The sequence below is a fragment of the Sorex araneus genome, chromosome 9 (assembly GCF_027595985.1).
Source record: "Sorex araneus isolate mSorAra2 chromosome 9, mSorAra2.pri, whole genome shotgun sequence".
Taxonomy (NCBI): domain Eukaryota; kingdom Metazoa; phylum Chordata; class Mammalia; order Eulipotyphla; family Soricidae; genus Sorex; species Sorex araneus.
Genome location: NC_073310.1, coordinates 3,620,630 through 3,640,303, shown reverse-complemented (window position 1 = coordinate 3,640,303; position 19,674 = coordinate 3,620,630). Strand labels below are relative to the sequence as shown.

The 19,674-nt window shown below is 44.0% G+C and overlaps 1 protein-coding gene and 1 non-coding gene across 2 annotated transcripts in view; both read right to left on the bottom strand.

Annotated features, from left to right (window-relative positions):
* Window positions 1–18,440, bottom strand: part of IFT81 (intraflagellar transport 81) — a 72,174-nt gene extending 53,734 nt beyond the window's left edge. The window contains exons 1-9 of the mRNA XM_055147491.1: window positions 18,150–18,440; window positions 16,259–16,431; window positions 15,535–15,699; window positions 14,543–14,646; window positions 13,300–13,480; window positions 5,358–5,447; window positions 3,132–3,197; window positions 2,716–2,826; window positions 1,328–1,412 (exon numbers count right to left, since the gene is read on the bottom strand). Of these exons, the coding sequence (XP_055003466.1) occupies window positions 1,328–1,412; window positions 2,716–2,826; window positions 3,132–3,197; window positions 5,358–5,447; window positions 13,300–13,480; window positions 14,543–14,646; window positions 15,535–15,678 (781 nt within the window). The 5' untranslated portion in view covers window positions 15,679–15,699; window positions 16,259–16,431; window positions 18,150–18,440. The remainder of the gene's footprint in view (window positions 1–1,327; window positions 1,413–2,715; window positions 2,827–3,131; window positions 3,198–5,357; window positions 5,448–13,299; window positions 13,481–14,542; window positions 14,647–15,534; window positions 15,700–16,258; window positions 16,432–18,149) is intronic.
* Window positions 16,901–16,962, bottom strand: LOC129399002 (U7 small nuclear RNA). The gene has a single exon (XR_008626852.1). It is a non-coding gene; the product is annotated as a U7 small nuclear RNA (small nuclear RNA).
* Window positions 18,441–19,674: the final 1,234 nt, after the last annotated feature.

Below are 19,674 nucleotides of genomic sequence, written 5' to 3'. Positions count from 1 at the left end.
AGGCAAACGCCCTCCCCGCTGTGCTATTGCTCCAGTCCCTTAAGTAGAAACTTTTCACAAGCCAAAATGTGATCAACCTTATTACACTAAATTTCTGGGCCAAATAAACATGTTTAATTTCTTTTTCTGAGGCTGCTGAACACGCTCTGCAGAAAAAGGCATGGACAAAGCACGGAATCCTTACTGTCCTGCTCCTCTTGCTATGTCCACTCAAAAAAAGCACAATGCTCATATATCATTTAAAAAAAAATTATTTTTGGCCCTTGATGGCCAGGGACAGAGTGCTGGCTTTGCATGTACGAAGCCCTGGTACCCCTAAGGGGGAATCCATCTTCCTACCCCCTGCCAGCTAGTTTTCACTACTGGGCCCAATCCCTGCTGCCAGTAGAAAAGATGATTTTCTGCCTCTGCACCCCGTGGAGGGTGTGGGCCTCCACTCCACTCCCATCTCCCGGCTACCTAACGGAATGTTTACCGCCTGCGGCTTCTGTGCATCCTACTCTGCTGCTGTCCGGGACCCGCGAGACCAGCGCTGACTCAGTAACTCGCATGGGTCCAGCCGAGAGAGTCAGGGATGCAGCAGTAACAGCGCGTCCCCCTACAGCACATCCGAAGCAGCACGTGGCGCATAATGAGCGCACGGAGGAACGGTGGTTACGCTCATCGCACGCTACTCTCACAGGAGCTCTGGACACTATTCCAATTTACATGGTCTCATTTCTGATGAGCAAACACATTAAAATTTCCCAGGGCAGGGACCAGGAGATAGCACAAGTGGTAAGACACATGCCCACATCACAAGGCCTCGAGTTCATGCCCCTTGAACCACTAGGGGAGGAGAGGTGTAATAAAAACAAAAAAAATCCCTTAGCTGGCCTTGGTGATATAGTCCTGGCTACTAGAACAATTCTCTGTATAAAGCAAATGTGACCAAGAAGTGGAGGAAAACAACTCAAAACAAGAAACAGCATTCATTTCAAGGGTTCCTATTTTTATTCTTTTTCTTTGTAGTCCTGGTTATAAAATAATTCACATTTTTTCATCCAACTTTTTCCTAAAATCCATCCTCCATACTTTACACAGGCACACAAGAGAACGGCTTTCACAGACTGGAGGCGCTGCCCATGTGCTGAATCAGAATTTAAAGGCCTCAGTGGAAAACTCAAGGTGCCGACACTGAGAATCCTTCCACTCGCTAGGGAATAACACCCCCAAACTCTGGGCTCTCACGTGATGATAATGTTCACCGGTTGACTGCTTTCAGGAAGAATACTCATTTACATTCATATTCTCTGAGCATCTATATCATATTCCAGTGTCTACTTACTTTCAGGCTTTGCGTCTGCTGCTGCATGGCGCATGCTCTTCAGCTGGTTTTGTACTCTTTGAAGCCTCTGTACTGCATGAAAAAGCTTTGAAACAGAATTAGATCCATTACTAACCTATTAGACTGAATCTAATAGCTTTGTCCATTGACAACTACCACTCATACAGATAAACAAGGACAAAGTGTGTCACATAATAATTACACGAAAGGAACAAATAAGATAAATAAAACTTTTTTCAAAAGGGAGTCAGAAGTTTAATTATCTCTTGAATCTGGTGATCAAGAAAAATATAGGCAGAAGGCTTTTCTTATTATAACTTGTTTTTCTTCATTCCAAGGCATGCTTGAATTTAGCAAACGATGTCTCGGAACAGAAAACTGATGCGAAATAATCATTCGGGACCCAGGTTTTTGGTTGCATGGGAAATATGATGTGAAGTCAAATTCCAAAAGAGCTAAATATCTGAACTGTCCTTGTACGTAGTAAATGGAACTGATATGAGATATATTTTAATGATTAAGTCTATTCAGTTTTCATGCATTTTTTTTTGTTTATTTTGGGAGGAAATCACAACTGGCAATGTTCTGGGCTTATTCCTGGCTCTGCGCTCAGGGGTCACCCTGGCAGTTCGGGGGGTGGGGAGCCCCCCCAGCATATGGGATGTGGGCGATCAAACGACAAACCCAGGTTGCCCACGCAAGGCAAGCTTCCTACCTGCTGTCTTATCTATCTCTCCAGCCCAACAGAAGTAATTTATTTGTTTTGGGGCCACACCTGGCAATGCTCAGGGCTTACTTCTGGTTCTGCGCTTGGAGATCACTCCTGGTGGGCTTGGGGGACCACATGAGGTGCCAGGGATCAAACCTGGGGCCAGAAACATGCAAGGTAAACGCTCTACACACTATACTGTCACTCCAGCCACCAGCAGCAATTTTTTTTAATGGATCATAAAATAGGGAAAAAAAGACATGGAAGGTGGGTGATTTTTCAGTCTTTTCATGGTTTGCTTATTTGCTACACGTAACATTTACTGGACTCTGTGATCAAGAAACAGAAAAGACGTCCTAATAACTCCAGAATCTCAAGCTGCTATAGAAAAACAATAAAAGCCTAATTAATTATACTATTTAAGTTTAGAATTAATGCTTCCTAAGGTGGAAACAACATGAATTAAACACAAGATAAAAGATAGTATACAGACACCTATAAGCTAGGGACCCCAAAAGATGCGATTATTGTCAATGGTGGCACCACAAAATACTGATGACATTCCACCATGCTAACAAAGGGAAACATGAATTTATATAATCCTAATTCTTTCTTTGCATTTGAATGAGGAGCAGAAACTATTTCTTTAAAGCGAGAATATAAACTTCCACTCAGGTACCTGATTCTTTTGTTCCTGTTTCTGTTGCACTAGAAATTCTTCTCTCTCTTTTTCCAGTCGAAGTTGCCTTGCTATTTTAAGCATTCGTTGATGATTCTGAACTGTCTCCACCTACAGTAACAGAATAAGTAGTACATGTTACTGTCAGACTTAAGACAGAAATGAGCAAGTCACGTGACTCAGACAGCCACTTATCATTTCCTCCTGGTAAACAGTACTCCCTAGAGATGACAGTAGGCTCTAAACTCCACAAGATTCTGGGCCACTGCCTGGAGAGATTTCCTTTCTGTCAACGTTACTTGAGCCCATCCTTGGATATACACCCTGGCCTGGCTTACTCTTTATTTGCATTCCTAAATCTTCGCAAGTCCTTGGGAACTGAGGCCAAAGCCTGACAGTGCTAATTCTCGTCTTACCCTTTTCTTCAGCCGTTCAACTCTCTTAATGAGCTGATCCTTTTCTTCCTCCATTGCACTTATATCCTAAAAAAAAAAGTAGTCAAGAAAACATTATCAGAAAAAGAATTGTCTGGACTATCGAATTCAGATAAGGCTTTTATATGATTCTTCAGCGATCATGTTTATAATTTAGAATTAGAGCAGTCACTGTATCACTGTCATCCCATTGTTCATCGATTTGCTAGAGCGGGCCCCAGTAACGTCTCCACTAGTCCCCGTCACGTGCTAGTGTAGAACTAGAGCCTTAAGGAGCAAAATTCCTCTCTGGAGGAAGATTTTTCTCTAATGAAGAACCTCAGGGCTGGAGCGATAGCACAGCGGCTGGGCTTTCACCTTTCACGCAGCCGACCCGTGTTCGATTCCTCTGCCCCTCTCGGAGAGCCCGGCAAGCTACCAAGAGTATCGAGCCCGAGAGGCAGAGCCTGGCAAGCTCCCCGTGGCGTATTGGATATGCCAAAAACAGTAACAATAAGTCTCTCAATGGGAGACGTTACTGGTGCCCGCTCGAACAAATCGATGAGCAACGGAATAACAGTGACAGTGACAGTGAAGAACCTCAGGATCCTTTATGCAGGGGGATTTATTTGGCAGATGAGTGTGTTCATCTAGAAAAGCAGCTAAAACTGGTGATGATGTAGCAAGGTAAAGCTGCTGACTAGCATATTTGTGTTCTGATTCTAAATATAGGGTATGTAATTTTTCAAAAAATTTTTTTTTCAAAAATCTTTTATAAAGGAAATTATGCAGGTCTGAAAACATGAACAACTTGGGGCTAGAGAGATAGCACAGAAGGGAGGGCATTTGCCTTGCAAGCAGCTGACCCGGGTTCCATTCCCAGCCCTGATATGGTCCTGGATCATTGCTCAGGAATCCTTTATGGTCCCTGGAGTAATTCCTGAGTGCAGAGTTAGGAGTAACCCCCGAGCATCGCTAGGTGTGGCCCCAAAATAAAACAAATTAAAAAAGAACGCCGCGAACAAGATGGGACTGGAGAGGCAGTACAGCTAGTAGGGCACTTGCCTCGCATGCAGCCAACCTAGGTTTGATTCCCGGCATCCCACAGTCACCTGAGTACTGCCAGGAGGATCCCGAGTGCAGAGCCAGGAGTAATCCACATAATCCAACCCCATAAAACAAAAATAAATAAATAAATAAATAAACCCCCATAAATAACAGTTTCTGACATTCTATCTACTGTTCTGAATACCAAGTTCTACAAATTTTCCATCAAAAAATTTTTTTTGAAGTAAAACAGATTTTATTTGGAGGTTCTGAAGGGGAGGAGGAAGAGAAAGTGGGAGAGAGCCGAGAGTAATGTGCTCAGGAGAGAACCCGGGCTTCTCCCAGGGCGGAGAGAGCCCCTCCACACATCCCAGCATTCGACACAAAAGTACACATCTCAAGAGGGGAGATGCAGTTACCACATGTGCTCGGGCACCACATGTGCTCGGCCACGTGGGCACACGCAGCACATGGGCTCGGGCAGCATATGTGCCTCACAAAATTATTTTTAAAGCTTTGGTAGTTTCAAGAGATAAATTTATGTCTGCTTTTTTTCTGTTAACCAATTCCCTAACTGAAAATAAAAGCGTCATAAATAAACTACTTTCCATTTTCATTCATTTATTGCTCAGGGGTGTCCAGGGGCACTGCTGGCAGTCTTTGACTCTGTGGCCAGACCCTGAGCAGCCCGAGGGGCTGATCAGTCATGCCGAGCCTGGGGCCACCAGGGCAACACCCACTGATGCTTAGGAGCCACGGGGTGGCAGGGATCAAACATGACGTCTTGTGCTACACCCATTTGAGCCGAAACCCCCTGTCCCTAAATTATTTTTAACCAGTTCCATAGTTGCTTTGCATACAGCAACCTGGGCTCAATCCCCTGCACCACACATGCTTCCTGAGCTCCCAAGAATGACCCCTGAACAGCCCCAGGAGTAAGCTTTGAGCACAGCTGGGTGTGGCCAAATCCCAACACCTCTCTCCCACCCCCCACCCCCTACTCCCTCCCACACAAACAAGTAACAAAAACAATAAAGAATGGCTCAGTATGAGTCTCAGTGGCCCTGGTCCATCCCTAGCGCTGAGGGGGAGGGGAAAATAAAAGCCCACTGGGAACTAACTACAACCAAAACTCCTAAGTCTAACATTATTCAAATAAAAAAATATATATATATATTTTACCCTTCTTATTTCTGCTGTAGAAAATCCTGATGTCTTAAGCTGTTCACATTCTTTATGCAAAGTTTTAAAAGCTTCCATTAATTCTTCATACTAAAAAAAAAATTAAAATCATTATAAACCAATGAATAAAACCAGTAGGCTTCCCCACCCCACCCCCTTTTTTTTTTGAGGTAGAGGGGCAGTGTGCTAGAGGCTGCTGGGAATTGAAACCAGGCCAAATTGTGAAGTGAGCTGTGTCCCCGGCCTTCCAGTACACTTCCCTTAACCAGACTGTCTAAGAGTCATTACTTAAATCATAATAGATCAGCATTACAGATCCTTAAATAGCTATGCAAGATACAAAAAGACAGAAGCACGTAAATACTATTCCATAATATTCTGGTTACTTTCCTGCCTCATACTCCCTATTCTAGGTAAGCTGGGAGGAATTCTTTCTTTCTTTTTTTTTTTTTTTTTTCTTTTTGGGTCACACCCAGCGATGCTCAGGGGTTACTCCTGGCTTTGCACTCAGGAATTGCTCCTGGCGGTGCTTGGGGGACCATATGGGATGCCGGGGATCGAACCCGGGTCGGCCGCGTGCAAGGCAAACGCCCTACCCGCTGTGCTATCGCTCCAGCCCTAAGCTGGGAGGAATTCTAGTCCCTGCAATACTCTATTCCTTCACCCCCAGTGTACACACTCTATGATCCCCGCAGCCCAACACAGATCATTCTTACTCTTTAGGTCTCAGTGTAGAATACCACTTGTTTCAGAGAAACCTTAACCATTCTATCATTACATGAGAGTAGATATCATACAAAATTACAACTGCATAGACACTTGTCTCCTTTTGCTAGGCAGGGAGAGCCAGAAAGACAAAAATTGTTCATTGTGCATGCTTTTGCATCCCTGGGGCCTAGCATATACATAACCAGTGGCTGATGGACAACATAAGAATCACTGGAGTACCAGAAGGACAGGGAGGTAACCCCAATGAAAAAGCCACAGTTAAAAATATCATTGCTGAGACGTTCCCAGAGCTGGAGAATGTAGGCATCCAGATCTACGGAGGCTGAAGGGTGCCAGCTAAAAGAGACCCTAATAAAAGACTTCAAGACATAGCATAATCAGAATGATGGATACCACGGATAGAGACACCGTACTGCAAACAGCAAGATCAAAGAAGGAAATCCCATACAAAGGAGAACCCCTTAGATTTACAGCAGACTTATCAGAGGAACCTTCCAAGCCCGAAGACAATAGTGAAAAAACTCAATGAAATGAACGCCTCACCAAGAAAACTTTATCTGACTAAACTCTTACTCAGACTTGAAGGAACGATGCACATGGATAAACAATAGCTCAGGAACTTCAGAGACTCAAAAGCCAACCTTAAAAGAAGGACTAAAGGGGCTACTATAAGACAAGAAAAACCCCTACAAACACAACAAACCTCTACAGAAAGATGGCACAAAACCCCATGACAATAATCTCTCTCAATGTCAATGGTCTAAATGCAACAGTTAAGAGACACAAAGTGGCAAAATGGATTAAAAACTGAACCCAACATTCTGCTGCCTACAAGAAACACATCTGAACAGTCAGAGCAAATACAGACTCAAAGTCAAAGGATGGAAAACAATCCTGCAAGCAAACAACTCCCTCAAAAAAGCCGGGGTGGCCATACTAGTATCTGACAACATAGATTTCAGGTTGAAAAAGATTAGAAGGGACAGCAAAGGCCATTTTTTAACAATCAAGGGATATGTGCAGCAGGAAGAAATCATAGTCCTAAACATATACTCACTCAGCTAAGTACTTAAAACAGCTGCTAACAGATTTTAAGGGGACATTGGTAGCAACACCACAGCAGTTGGAGACTTCAGCACCGCCTTATCACCTCTGGAGAGATCAACAAGATTAAAACTCAGCAAGAAAACACTGGCTTTGGAGGAAGAAATAGATGAGAGAGGGCTCATAGATGTATAAAGGGCTTTTCATCCCCCCAAAAATGAATACACATTCTTTTCCAGTGTACACGGAACATTTTCCAAAATAAACCACGTGCTGGGTCACAAAACATACCACAATAGAATCAGGAAGATAGAAATTGCATCAACTATTTGCTCAGACCAGGATGCACTGAAGATAGAAGTTAATCATACACAGATGTGGAGAAACAAATCAAACACCTGGAAATTAAACAACTCAATGTTGAACAAGAGTGGATCAGAGAGGAAATCAAGGAAGAAATCAAAAGATACCTAGAAACAAATGAAAATGAAGACATGAGCTACCAAAAACTGTGGGACACAGCTAAAGCCGTGTTAAGGGGAAAATTTATAGCTCTGCAAGCATTTCTCAGGAAGGAAGAAAAGAGCCCACATAAATAACTTGACTTCACAGCTCAAGATCTTAGAAAAGGACCAACAAAAGGAGCCCAAACCAGACAGAAGGAAAGAAATAAAACTAAGAGCAAAAATTAATGACATAGAAACCCAAAAAACAATCCAAATAATCAATGAAACCAAGAGCTGGTTCTTTGAGAAAATAAACAAGATTGATAAAACAGTAGCAAGACTCACAAAGAAAGAGAGAGAACCCTAATAAATTGAATCAGAAATGAAAAGGGGATCATCACAACCAAAGAAATTTGGAGGGTCATCAGAGACTACTTTGAAAGTCTGTATGCCACAAAACAAGAGAACCTAGAAGAAATGGATAAATTCCTGGATTCCTATAATCTTCCAAGGTGGAACCAAGAAGATTTTGAATACCTGAACAGACTATTACTATCAAGGAAATTGAAACTGTAATCAAAAGTCTTCCCAAAAACAAAAGCCCAAGTCCAGATGGATTCACTAGCAAATTTTTCCAAAAACTTAAAGAGGACCTATTGCCAGTTTTTCTCAAGCTTTTCCAGGAAACTGAAGAAACAGAAACTCTCCCAAACAGTTTCTATGAGGCACATCATATATCTCCATAATACCAAAAGCAAACAGAGACACCACAAAAAAAAGAAAAAGAAGAAGAAGAAAAAACAACAGGCTGATATCCCTGATGAACACGGATGCAAATATCCTCAACAAAATATTAGCAAATAGAATCCAACAACTCATCAAAAAGATCATACACCACAACCAAGTGGGATTCATCCCGGAAATGCAAGGATGGTTTAACATTTGGAAATCAATCAACATAATCCATCATATCAACAAAAGAAAAGATAAAAACCATATGATAATATCAATAGATGCAGAGAAAGCATTTGAAAAGATCCAGCACCTGTTTATGATGAAAACTCTTGCCAAAATGGGTACTGAAGGAACTTTTCTCAATATAGTCAAAGACATCTATCACAAGCCTATGGTAAGCATTATCCTCAATGGGGAAAAACTAAGAGCCTTCCCTGTAAGATCCAGGACAAGACAAGGATGCCCACTCTCACCACTTCTGTTCAATATAGTACTGGAAGTACTTGCAGTAGCAGTTAGGCAAGAAAGAGATATCAAGGGCATCCAGATAGGAAAGGAAGAAATCAAGATCTCACTATTTGCAGATGATATGATACTATATTTAGAGAATCCTAAAGCCTCTACCAAGAAGCTTCTAGAAACAATAGACTTGTATAGTAAAGTCACAGGCTATAAAAATCAATACCCAAAAATCCATGGCTTTCCTATAGCAAGTAATGAGGGAGAAGAAAGTAACATGAAAAAAGCAATCCCGTTCACAATCATGCCTTAGAAAATCAAGTACCTAGGAATCAGCTTAGCTAAGGAGGTAAAGGACCTGTGCAAAAAAAAGAAACTACAAAACGCTATTTCATGAAATAAAAGAGGACATAGGAAATGGATATATCCCCTGCTCATGGATTGGGATAATTAACATTGTCAAAATGGCAATACTCCCCAAAGCATTATACAGATTCAATGCGATCCCTATAAGGATACCCGTGAAATTCTTCAAAGAAATTGTTCAAACACTCCTGAAATTCATATGGAACAACAAACCCCCATGAATAGTTAAAGCAATTCTTGGGGAAAAGATGATAAGAGGCATCACCTTCCCCAACCTCAAACTCTACTACAAAGTGGTAATAATTAAAACAGCATGGTACTGGAACAATGGCACAGCCGCAGACCAATGGAACAGGGTTGAATATCTTTACACACACCCTCAAATATATGATCATCTAATCTTTGATAAGGGAGCAAGAAATGTAAAGTGGAGCAAGGAAAGCCTCTTTAACAAATGGTGCTGGAAAAACTGGACAGCTACATGCAAAAAAGAAAAAAAGGCTCAGACCTCTACCTAACACCATGCACAAAAGCCAGATCAAATTGGATTAAAGATCTCAACATCAGACCAGAATCCATTTGGTACAATGAAGAAAAGATCAGCAAAACCCTCCACAACATTGAAGCTAAAAGTATCTTCAAAGATGACACCCCACTGACCAAGCAAGTGGCAACAGAGATAAACAAATGGGACTATCCTAAACTAAGAAGCTTCTGTACCTCAAAAGAAACAGCGACCAGAATACAAAGACAGTCTACAGAATGGGAAAGGATATTCACCCAATACCCATCTGATAAGGGGTTGATATCAAGGATATATAAGGCACTGGTTGAACTCTACAAGAAGAAAACATCCAACCCCATCAGAAAATGGGGTGATGAAATGAACAGAATCTTTCTCAAAGAAGATATATGAATGACCAAAAGGCACATGAAAAAATGCTCTTCATCACTAATCATAAGGGAGATGCAGATCAAAACAATGAGATATCATCTCACACTATAGAAACTGCCCACATCCAAAAGAACAAAAGCAACTGGTGTTGGCGTGGATGTAAGAAGAAGGGAACTCTCCTTCACTGCTGGTGGAAATGCCGACTGGTTCAGCCCTTTTGGAAACAGTATGGACGTTTCTCAAAAAACTAGAAATTGAGCTCCCATTTGACCCAGCAATACCACTTCAGGGAATATATCCCAGAGATGCAAAAGAGTATAGTAAAAATGACATCTTCACTTGTATGTTTATTGCAGCGCTGTTTACAATAGCCAGAATATGGAAAAAAACGAGTGCCCAAGAACAGATGGCTGGTTAAAGAAACGCTGGTACATCTACACAATGGAATACTATGCAGCTGTTAGAAAAGATGAAGTCATGAAATTTGCATACAAGTGAATGAACATGGAAAGTATCATGGTAAGTGAAATGAGTCAGAAAGAGAAGGACAGACAGAGAAGGACTGCATCCATTTGTGGAATAGAAAGTAACATAATGGAAGACTAACACCCAAAGATGGTAGAAATAAGGACCAGGAAGATTGCTCCACGGCTTGGAAACCGACCTCACACGCTGGGGGAAAAAGGGACCACCAAGTAAAAGATGCTTGGAGGGCTTGTTCAGGATGGGAGATGTGTGCTGAAAGTAGACTATAGATCAACATGATGGCCACTTAATACCTGTATCACAAACCATAACACCCAAAAGGAGAGAGAGAGTAAAAGGGAATGTGCCTGCCACAGAGGTGAGGGGTAGGAGGAAATAGGGGTGCAGTGGTGGGAGGGATACTGGGAACATTGGTGGTGGAGAATGGGCACTGGTGGAGGGATGGGTACTCGATCATTGTATGACTGAAATGTAAGCACGAAAGTTTGTAAGTCTGTAACTGTACTTCACGGTGATTCATTAAAAAATAAAAAATAGGGGTTGGAGCGATAGCACAGTGGGTAGGGCGCTTGCCTTGCACGCGGCCGACCCGGGTTCGATCCCCAGCACATCATATGGTCCCCCAAGCACCGCCAGGAGTAATTCCTGAGTGCAGAGCCAGGAGTAACCCCTGAGCATCGCTGGGTGTGACACAAAAAGCAAAAATAAATAAATAAATAAATAAATTTAAAAAGAAAATTAAAAAGAAAAGTACATGAAGTTAAAAAAAAATCATCACAACACTTTCCCAAATTTTAAGAAAGTAGTACTTTGTGGGCAATGGTAGAAAAATTAATATTTTTCTTAATTTATTATACATTTTAAATTAAGTTCTTTACTAAATAGTCAAATGCATAAGTCGCTTTACAAATACACCCCAAATATGCTTCACAAACACACATTTATCATCATTAATACTTCCATTAATTCACAGGACTATCCGTAAAAACTACAAATAAGTTTCCAGCAGAGGAACTTACTTTAAAAAATAAACAATTGATGGGAGAAGGAAAGAGAAATTTAAAAATTTTTTTTTAAGTTTTTGGGTTGCCCCCGGTGAAGCTCTGGGGTCACCCCTCGCGGTGCCCAGAGGACCATACAGAGTGCGGGCACTCGGCCGGGTGAGGCACCCCAGGGAGTGCCTTCTGCTCTGTACTCTTTCTCCAGCCCACCAGAGTCCATTACAATTTCGAGCCTGAATCCTTTCTTTCCATAGTCTAAGCAACAACGAATTTTGAAATTTCAGGACTAGGATCCAAACCAGTCAGAATACTCAGTAGTCAAAAATTTTAAGACTGGGGACAGAGCAATAGCACAGCGAGTAGGGTAGGGCGTTTGCCTTGCACTCGGCCAACCTGGGTTGGATCCCGGCATCCCATATGGTCCCCCAAGTACCGCCAGGAGTGATTCCCGAGTGCAGAGCCAGGAGCAACCCCTGAGCATCACTGGGTGTGACCCAAAAAGGAAAAAAAAATTTAAGACTGTGAAGGCCAGAATCTCCCATCAGCTCAACATTCTGGTTTGAGAATTCAGACTTCGGGCCCTTTCTCGATCTTCTGTCTGACCAGGAACCCTCGTCTCGAGGCGAGCATCTTTCCTTACAGACCGGTCACACACACTTGCTTTGCCTGCCTTATGGGGGTTGTTTCCCCTTTTGTCCTGAGTGGACTCTTTTTGTTTGTTTTTGGGCCACACCCGACTGCGCTCAGGGCTGACTCTCCGCTCTCATTTAGGATCACTCCAGGGGGGCTCACAGGACCATAGGGGGCACCAGGGATCGAACCTGGCTCAGCCACGTGCAAGGCAAGCGCCTTACCCTCTGTACTCTCTCTCTCCAGCCCCTGTCCTAGGGTGATTCTCATGAGCGCTCCTTCCGCTCTGATTTGGACGATAAAATGTATAATCACTAACTGATGAGCAAAGTATCTGCTATTCTAAGTTCAATATCCTCTATTCTCACAATTCTTAAATAATCAATCATTCAAAAATTCCCATTTTAGGATTTTTCCCTCTCTCTACTTACTTACTTCTACCATTCTGACAGTATTTCTTTTAAAAATATAATTATTTTATTTTAATTTTTGGACTGGAGCGATAGCACAGCAGGTAGGGTGTTTGCCTTGCATACAGCCGACCCGGGTTCAATTCCTCCATCCCTCTCAGAGAGCCCAGCAAGCTACTGAGAGTATCCCACCCGCACAGCAGAGCCCGGCAAGCTTCCCGTGGCATATTCAATATGCCAGAAACAGTAACAGCAAGTCTCACAATGGAGACGTTACTGGTGCCTGCTCAAGTAAAATGATGAACAATGGGACGACAGTGCTATTATAGTGCTACTAATTTTGGGTGTTAAGGATTGAATCCAGGGCCTCTGAGCTACCTCTGAGCTACCTACCATCCAAGCCCTAAAAGTAAGTCCATTTCTTTTTCTTTTGGGCAACACCCAGCAATGCTCAGAGGTTACTCCTGGCTCTGAACTCAGGAATTATTCCTAGTAGTACTCAGAGGACCACACAGAAAGCCGGGAATCAAACCCGGGTCAGCTGTGAGCAAGGCAAGCAACCTTACCCACTGTGCTATTGCTCAGGCCCCCTAAGTCTTCTAATACACGATTACAGTTTAGATAATCAATTCAGATTACATGATTAAATAATACCTATTTTCCTCCTTGGTGCCCCCTAGAACAGCGACAGCAAATAAATATGTTAGAAGATTGTATCCTGAAATCCATTGCAGACAGTACCTGTTTATTGGTATCAGCTACAGTTTCATCCTGAAGAAACTCGCTTGGCACTTCAAGTTTTATTAAAAAACGAGCTAAATATGCTCTTTTCTTTAGTTCATTAGTCCTCTGAAGAAGCCAATGGAGTACTGGGTAAATGACTGGTTTACTTCCAATCACCAGACCCTGACGAAAGGTACTCCTATGGAGAGAAAATAAACACACTTTAGCACTGTGGCACCGTCGTCCAGTTGTTCACCGATTTGCCTTGAGTGGGCACCAGTAACATCTCCATTGTGAGACTTGTTGTTACTGTTTTTGGCATATCAAATATGCCATGGGGAGCTTGCCAGGCTCCCCGAGAGGGATGGAGGAATCAAACCCAGGTCGGTTGCATGCAAGGCAAACACTCTACCCGCTGTGCTATCACTCCAATCCTTTATAATCTCCCCTCTTCTTTCCGTAACTTTTTTTTTTTTGGTTTTTTGGGTCACACCTAGTGATGCACAGGGGTTGCATCTGTCCAGAGTAATAGCACAGCGGGGAGGGTGTTTGCCTTGCATGCGGCCTACTCGGGTTCGATTCCCAGCATCCCATATGGTCCCCTGAGCACGGCCAGGAGTAATTCTTGAGCACAGAGCCAGGAGTAACCCCTGGCACCACTGGGTGTGATCCCATAAAAACCTCTAAAAACAACCACAAAAATAAAATAAAAAGAGATGAAGCATAAAAGTAGGCCCTCAATATGTCACTAAAAAATATGCGGTACGAGGCGGGGGGGCGGTCTGCCTTAGTGCTTATGTCTCCTGACTAAGCAGGTGTACGTTCCTTAGATGGCAGAAGAAAATAATTAATTTGCCTGATATTTTTGATTAGGAAAAAAAAAACTGAACTACTTCAGACTTAGGCATAAAATGAAACATTCGGGGGCTGGAGCGATAGCACAGCGGGTAGGGCGCTTGCCTTGCACGCGGCCCACCCGGGTTCGAATCCCAGCATCCCATATGGTCCCCTGAGCACTGCCAGGAGTAATTCCTGAGTGTAGAACCAGGAGAAACCCCTGTGCATCGCCGGGTGTGACCCAAAAAGCAAAAAAAAAAAAAAAAAAAAAAAAAACCATAAAATGAAACATTCAAGGTTATTTTGAAACTCAATGATTTAGGGATGGGAGACCAAGGATTGCCTAAAGAAACACACTAGAGCCCAGGAAGGTTTGGATACTGTAGCACAATTTTAAGAAAACAACCTGTAACAAAATTCTTACATGTCTGTTGCATTCCCTGGAGGCTTGTATTTGAGGATACCAAGAAGGTTCAACATCCTTTTAGCTGTCTGCTCCGGCATCTCCTCTCTGATGTCAACAACTTGCTAACAAATTTAAAAAAAAATTGAGAAAATGTTATTGTACATGGAATAAAGAACAATATTCAAACTGACAAAACTGTTCTGCTAGGGTGTAACAGGCACAATGGTCTCTTCATAAAACGTTAATCCAGAGGCCTCCAGATTCCAAGGGAGGAGGCACATACGCCAGATTGGAACTCGTACTAAGCATGTCACATTGACAACCTCCGGGAGAGAAGGCCAGTACGAGAGAGACATGAGGTGACTTGCATATAACAAAACCTTTTGTAAAAGCATTTTCATTCCAGGACTAAGCCTATTTATGTCTTAGAGAAATAATGTCTAAATAAGGTACACGTAGATAATTGTGCACTGGTCAAGAGACCTTAAAAAAATCACTTGCTATTACTAAACAGGAATGGAAAATAAAGTCCAGAGAGATTAATGATTTCCAAGGCCCAAGGCTACTTGAGAGGCAGAAACAGACGTTGCTGACATCCTTTTTTACCACAGATGAAGAGAAAATTCTTGAGCCAGAGAGATAGTACAAGGGTTAAAGCACTAGTTTTTGTTTGTTTGTTTTTGCATCACACCCGGCAATGCACAGGGGTTACTCCTGGCTCTGCACTCAGGAATTACTCCTGGCGGTGCTCGGAACCATATGGGATGCTGGGAATCGAACTTGGGTTGGCCACGTGCAAGGCGAGCCCCTATCACTCCAGCCCCATTAAGGCACTTGTTTCGTTTGGCAGCCAACCCCAGTTTGATCCCTGCAACCAAATGTGGGCCTTCAGGCACTGCATATGGTCCCCCAGGCACCTCTAGAAATGATTCCTAAACACAGAGCCAGGAGTAAACCTTGGGCACCCACTGGGTGTGACTTAAAAAAATAAATAAATAAAAAACTCTTACCTTTGAGTCAATCTCAGCCAGAACATCATTGAGAACTTGTAATAGTTGCATAGGCTCCAAGGAATCAAAAGTGATTAAGTTATAATTCTTCTTAAAAGGCTCCTTATTAAGACTGTCCACAATGTATTTGATTTGGTCACTCATAATTAGGTCTTATAACTTAAACTAGAAGAAAAATAGAGGGGCAAGTCCTTATTTTTAGCAATAAAGAGTTTTGTTTTTTTTTTAAAAATCAGTATTAATTTCATAGGAAGTAGGCAGGAAAAATACAATTCCATATGGCAGAAAGGCTATTTGCTTAAAGGAATCCGAGTATGAAGAATTTATTATGAAAGCTACAATATATTAGAAAGTCATCCTAATATTTAATGCCTAATGCTTTTCTCTATGTATCTGGTTTGAAAAACAACTGGATCAACACAGAGTTAACGTGGACAAAATAAGCAATAAATCCCACCTTACACTATCATCATTCCCATTCACCGCTTGTTAGGCCGAAGGCAGCCTTCTAATAACCATGTACTTGGAAATAACAGTCCATGTCAACGCAAATTCACAGTTGTTTTTGGTTTTTTTTTGACACTGGGCATGGAAGCCACGGCCACACCTACAACCACACCCACACACCCACCCACCCACACAGGAGGCACCTAAGTCACATGAAGCGACCTCTCTCTCCTGAAAATCAGACTGACAAACCTGAGCCCAGACGGGACACACCCACCTGAACCCGAGGAGAAACTTCACACTTGGCTGTGGTTTCCTTCCTTCACCAGCACTCTGCTGACCTGAGCCAGGGCGGGGTGGGGGCAGTCACTCAGGCCACTCCTCAGCCTTCAATGACAGACTCAAGTCTCCAGGTCATCACCTGTCCCGTTGCAGGTCAGTTCTCACTGCCTGCAAAATATAATCCGAATTCCTTAGAGTGCCAGACTTTCAAAGCTCAATTTCGCCTTTTCCAATTTTTATTTCCAAATGGTTACCTTTCACCCTTTCAAATTTCAGCTGATTGAAATGGTTACTGCTCCTTAAATAGTTTTTCCCACCTCTGATTCGGTTAATGCTGTTTCCTCCACCTAGAATGTTGTTCCTTTCCCAGTTTCCAAAACTGCAAATGCTTTGTACATCTCTCTAGGCCTTCCTTCCAAATGTAGGTTTCTCCAGCTCTTCATGCAGGTCTGGGGCATCAGAACAAAGTGCCTGCCCTCCGGCTGACTGCGGACTTATGGGCACTGCTTTAACCGGGACTGCTTTTCTATTTTGTACTAGTTACTTACATATATTATATATATACTTATGTATTAAATTATATATAATAATGTGTATATTATATATTAACTTATAACAGATATTTAATATATTTTGAATGGACTTTCCGGTAAGGATTAGAAAGTCTGATAGACAAATTCTAAAAGAGCTGTAACACTAGATCCATAGTTTCTTCCTTTAATACAGTCCAAGGTACTGGAGACAGATACTCGAAGCCAGTCTTTAGTAGTGGGTAATGGTGAGAAAGATCATAATTTTACAAAGTGAAGAATATCTGATTACTTGCCAAAATGCATTATCAAAGAGTCTGCTTCCTGCATGCAACTATAACTTTTTAGTAGAAGGGGAAAATAGTCCCAAGTTTGCAGGCAGGCAATTTTTAAAGCTAGCAAAAACATCAAAAAAAAATTTTTTTTTAATGAACTTCTAGAAAAAAGGAAAACCATTTGTATGCTCTCTAAGAGTTAACCAGAAAATGGATATTCGTATTTTACCAAAAACGTTAGTGCATGCAGTTTGTTCTGAAATCGGCCTGTTAAACTGAGTGGGGGTACAGCTGGATATTTCGGAAACCCCCAAAAGGTAAACACAGGGGCTTTGCTCCGTAATTTCGATCGAGCCGTAGATAACATATTTTTGTTGTTGTTGTTGAAAAACAACACTCAAAAGATGGCAGAAAGGATAACTAATGTTATAGCTTCGTGTTCCTCAAACTAATAAAAGAAATCTGAGGTTAAATCCAGTCTCACGCGGGAGCTGCAAGCTTTGCACGGCTCAGAGCAGTGAAGTCCAGGCCTGCCCGCACGCACACACAGAACACGGAAAGCCCCAGACTGGCTCGCTGCGCCCGAGGGTCCCGGGGGGAAGCAAACCTGCGGGGACCCCCACCCCGCGCGCTGCCCACCCACTCAAACGGTCTGCGGCGCGCCATGCCCAGGGACGGGCACAGCGGGTACTGCCTATGCCCAGGGGCGCTGACGCTGCAACTAGCCCAAGGATGGGCCCCCTCGCCCCGCCCCGGCTCTCACCCACTTAGGAACTGGGGGGCCCGGGGGGGGCTCCAACGGAACGTGCTTTGACTTGGCCCCAACGAGCCGCGGCGCCGGGGGCCGAGCTGCAGAGCCCGGGCCCCCCAGCACGTCTCCCGGCACCGGAGAGGGGGTGGCGTGTCCCGGAACCCCAACAGTCCCCTCCGCCGACCCTCACCCCGCGGGGGCGCCGCCGGAGGCCCCGCGAGGCCCGGGGACGGGGGGCGGGTATTGTCCCGGGAAAGGCGAGCGGGAGCGGCCACTGCGCCCCTATTTCGGGGTTCGGGGGAGTCTCCGATCGCGGGGTGGCGGGGTTACCTCAAATTCTGCTCACGAGATCCCTTCCCCGCCCCCCACGCCCCCTGGCATCCGGGCTCCCGCGGGCTCCTGGAGACCAGCTCCTTGGCAACGGTTGCCGGGCGCGGCGGGACGTCACTTCCGGCGGGGGCGGGCAGGGCGGGAGCCGGGGGAGGTGGGGGTGCCGGGGACCCCGCCGCCCCGCCGGCAGCCCCTGCACCCGCGCCCCCTCTGCTTCCCAGCCCTTCCTTCCCTCCCGCGGGCTGGGCCTGGCGTCCGATTCCCTTTGAGTTTTGCTGTTGTTTGGAGACCGCCCAGGATGCTGGAGGGGGGCAGGGGGGATTCTGCAGGCAGCGCCCCCCGCGCGGCCCTCGCCCGCATCTTCCTGCACCTTCCAGGTTTCCCAGGTGTCTCCGCATTAGGCCGGAGGAAGCAGTTGTCGAGGTTAAACGAGACACGGTTTATCCCGTGCAACACCGCCGGTGGCGCCTGGGCTAGGCCACACTGTGTACTAGGAATTAAATTTCTTTTAATTTAATCGGTTTGGGGGGAGGGGAAGGGGGAGCGTTCTGCAGTGCTTAGTGGACCTGCTAATGCCAAGGGGGGTGGGCGGTGAGAGGGGGTCTTCCAATCCAATAGATTGAATTTTTTTCTGAGAACCTGAAAAAAGAAAATATAATAAAAATAAAGGGAAAAAGTCAATAGCCTGAGCTGCCCTTGACTTCTGAGTGTCCCTTTAGCCCCTGCAGAAATGAAGGCCGAGTTCCTATCAGTCCTCGTTTCCCAGGAGGCCAGGGGAAGATCTTCGCGCCCAGACCACGCAGAAGGCTCTCGAAAGACGACTGGAACAAGGGAGAAACCTTGGAATTGTACCTGCTGGCTTAGGAGAGACCTTCCTTTGCTAGTGAACCGTGAACTGCCCGTGGACACCGCGGCTGTTAGACTGGAGACCATTGTACTGGGTGATGGCGGGGAAAAGAGAAGAAAAACACCAAACGCCTGGCAATGAAGTCTTGGTCGCTAGCCCAAACTCAGAGGAGAAATACCAACGCAGATTTAGCATCAGACTTCTAAAACAAAAATAATTTGCACATTAGGCAGATGCACTTCCACATACCAATGGAGGGCAGAGGTTACCTGAGCCCTGTCTTCATGCCCCTAAGGTCCAGTGCAGGAGACAACAGAATGGGTACACTAACACAACTATGTTCAACGTTGTCACAAAAGGTCCCGAAGATGAATGAGCCTAGGTAGAGTCCCAAGTTTATCTGGGGTGCACAATCAGGAGAGGTTCCTTGGACAAAATAATGTTTAAGGGACAGTTTAAAAAATAAAAAAGAAAAAACAGAAAAGAGGAAATTTTTTTTTTTCAGGCAGGGGAACAGAATATTCCAAGACAGGGCTTTGCTTGGCTGCCTTCAGACAGCTGAACTATTAAACAATATATTTATTATTTGCACCCTGCAAAGGAGATGGAGAGAACGAAATCCTTCCCAGCTCACAGATGCTCATAGGCTATTGCAGGAGGCAACAATTAAGGTCTCAA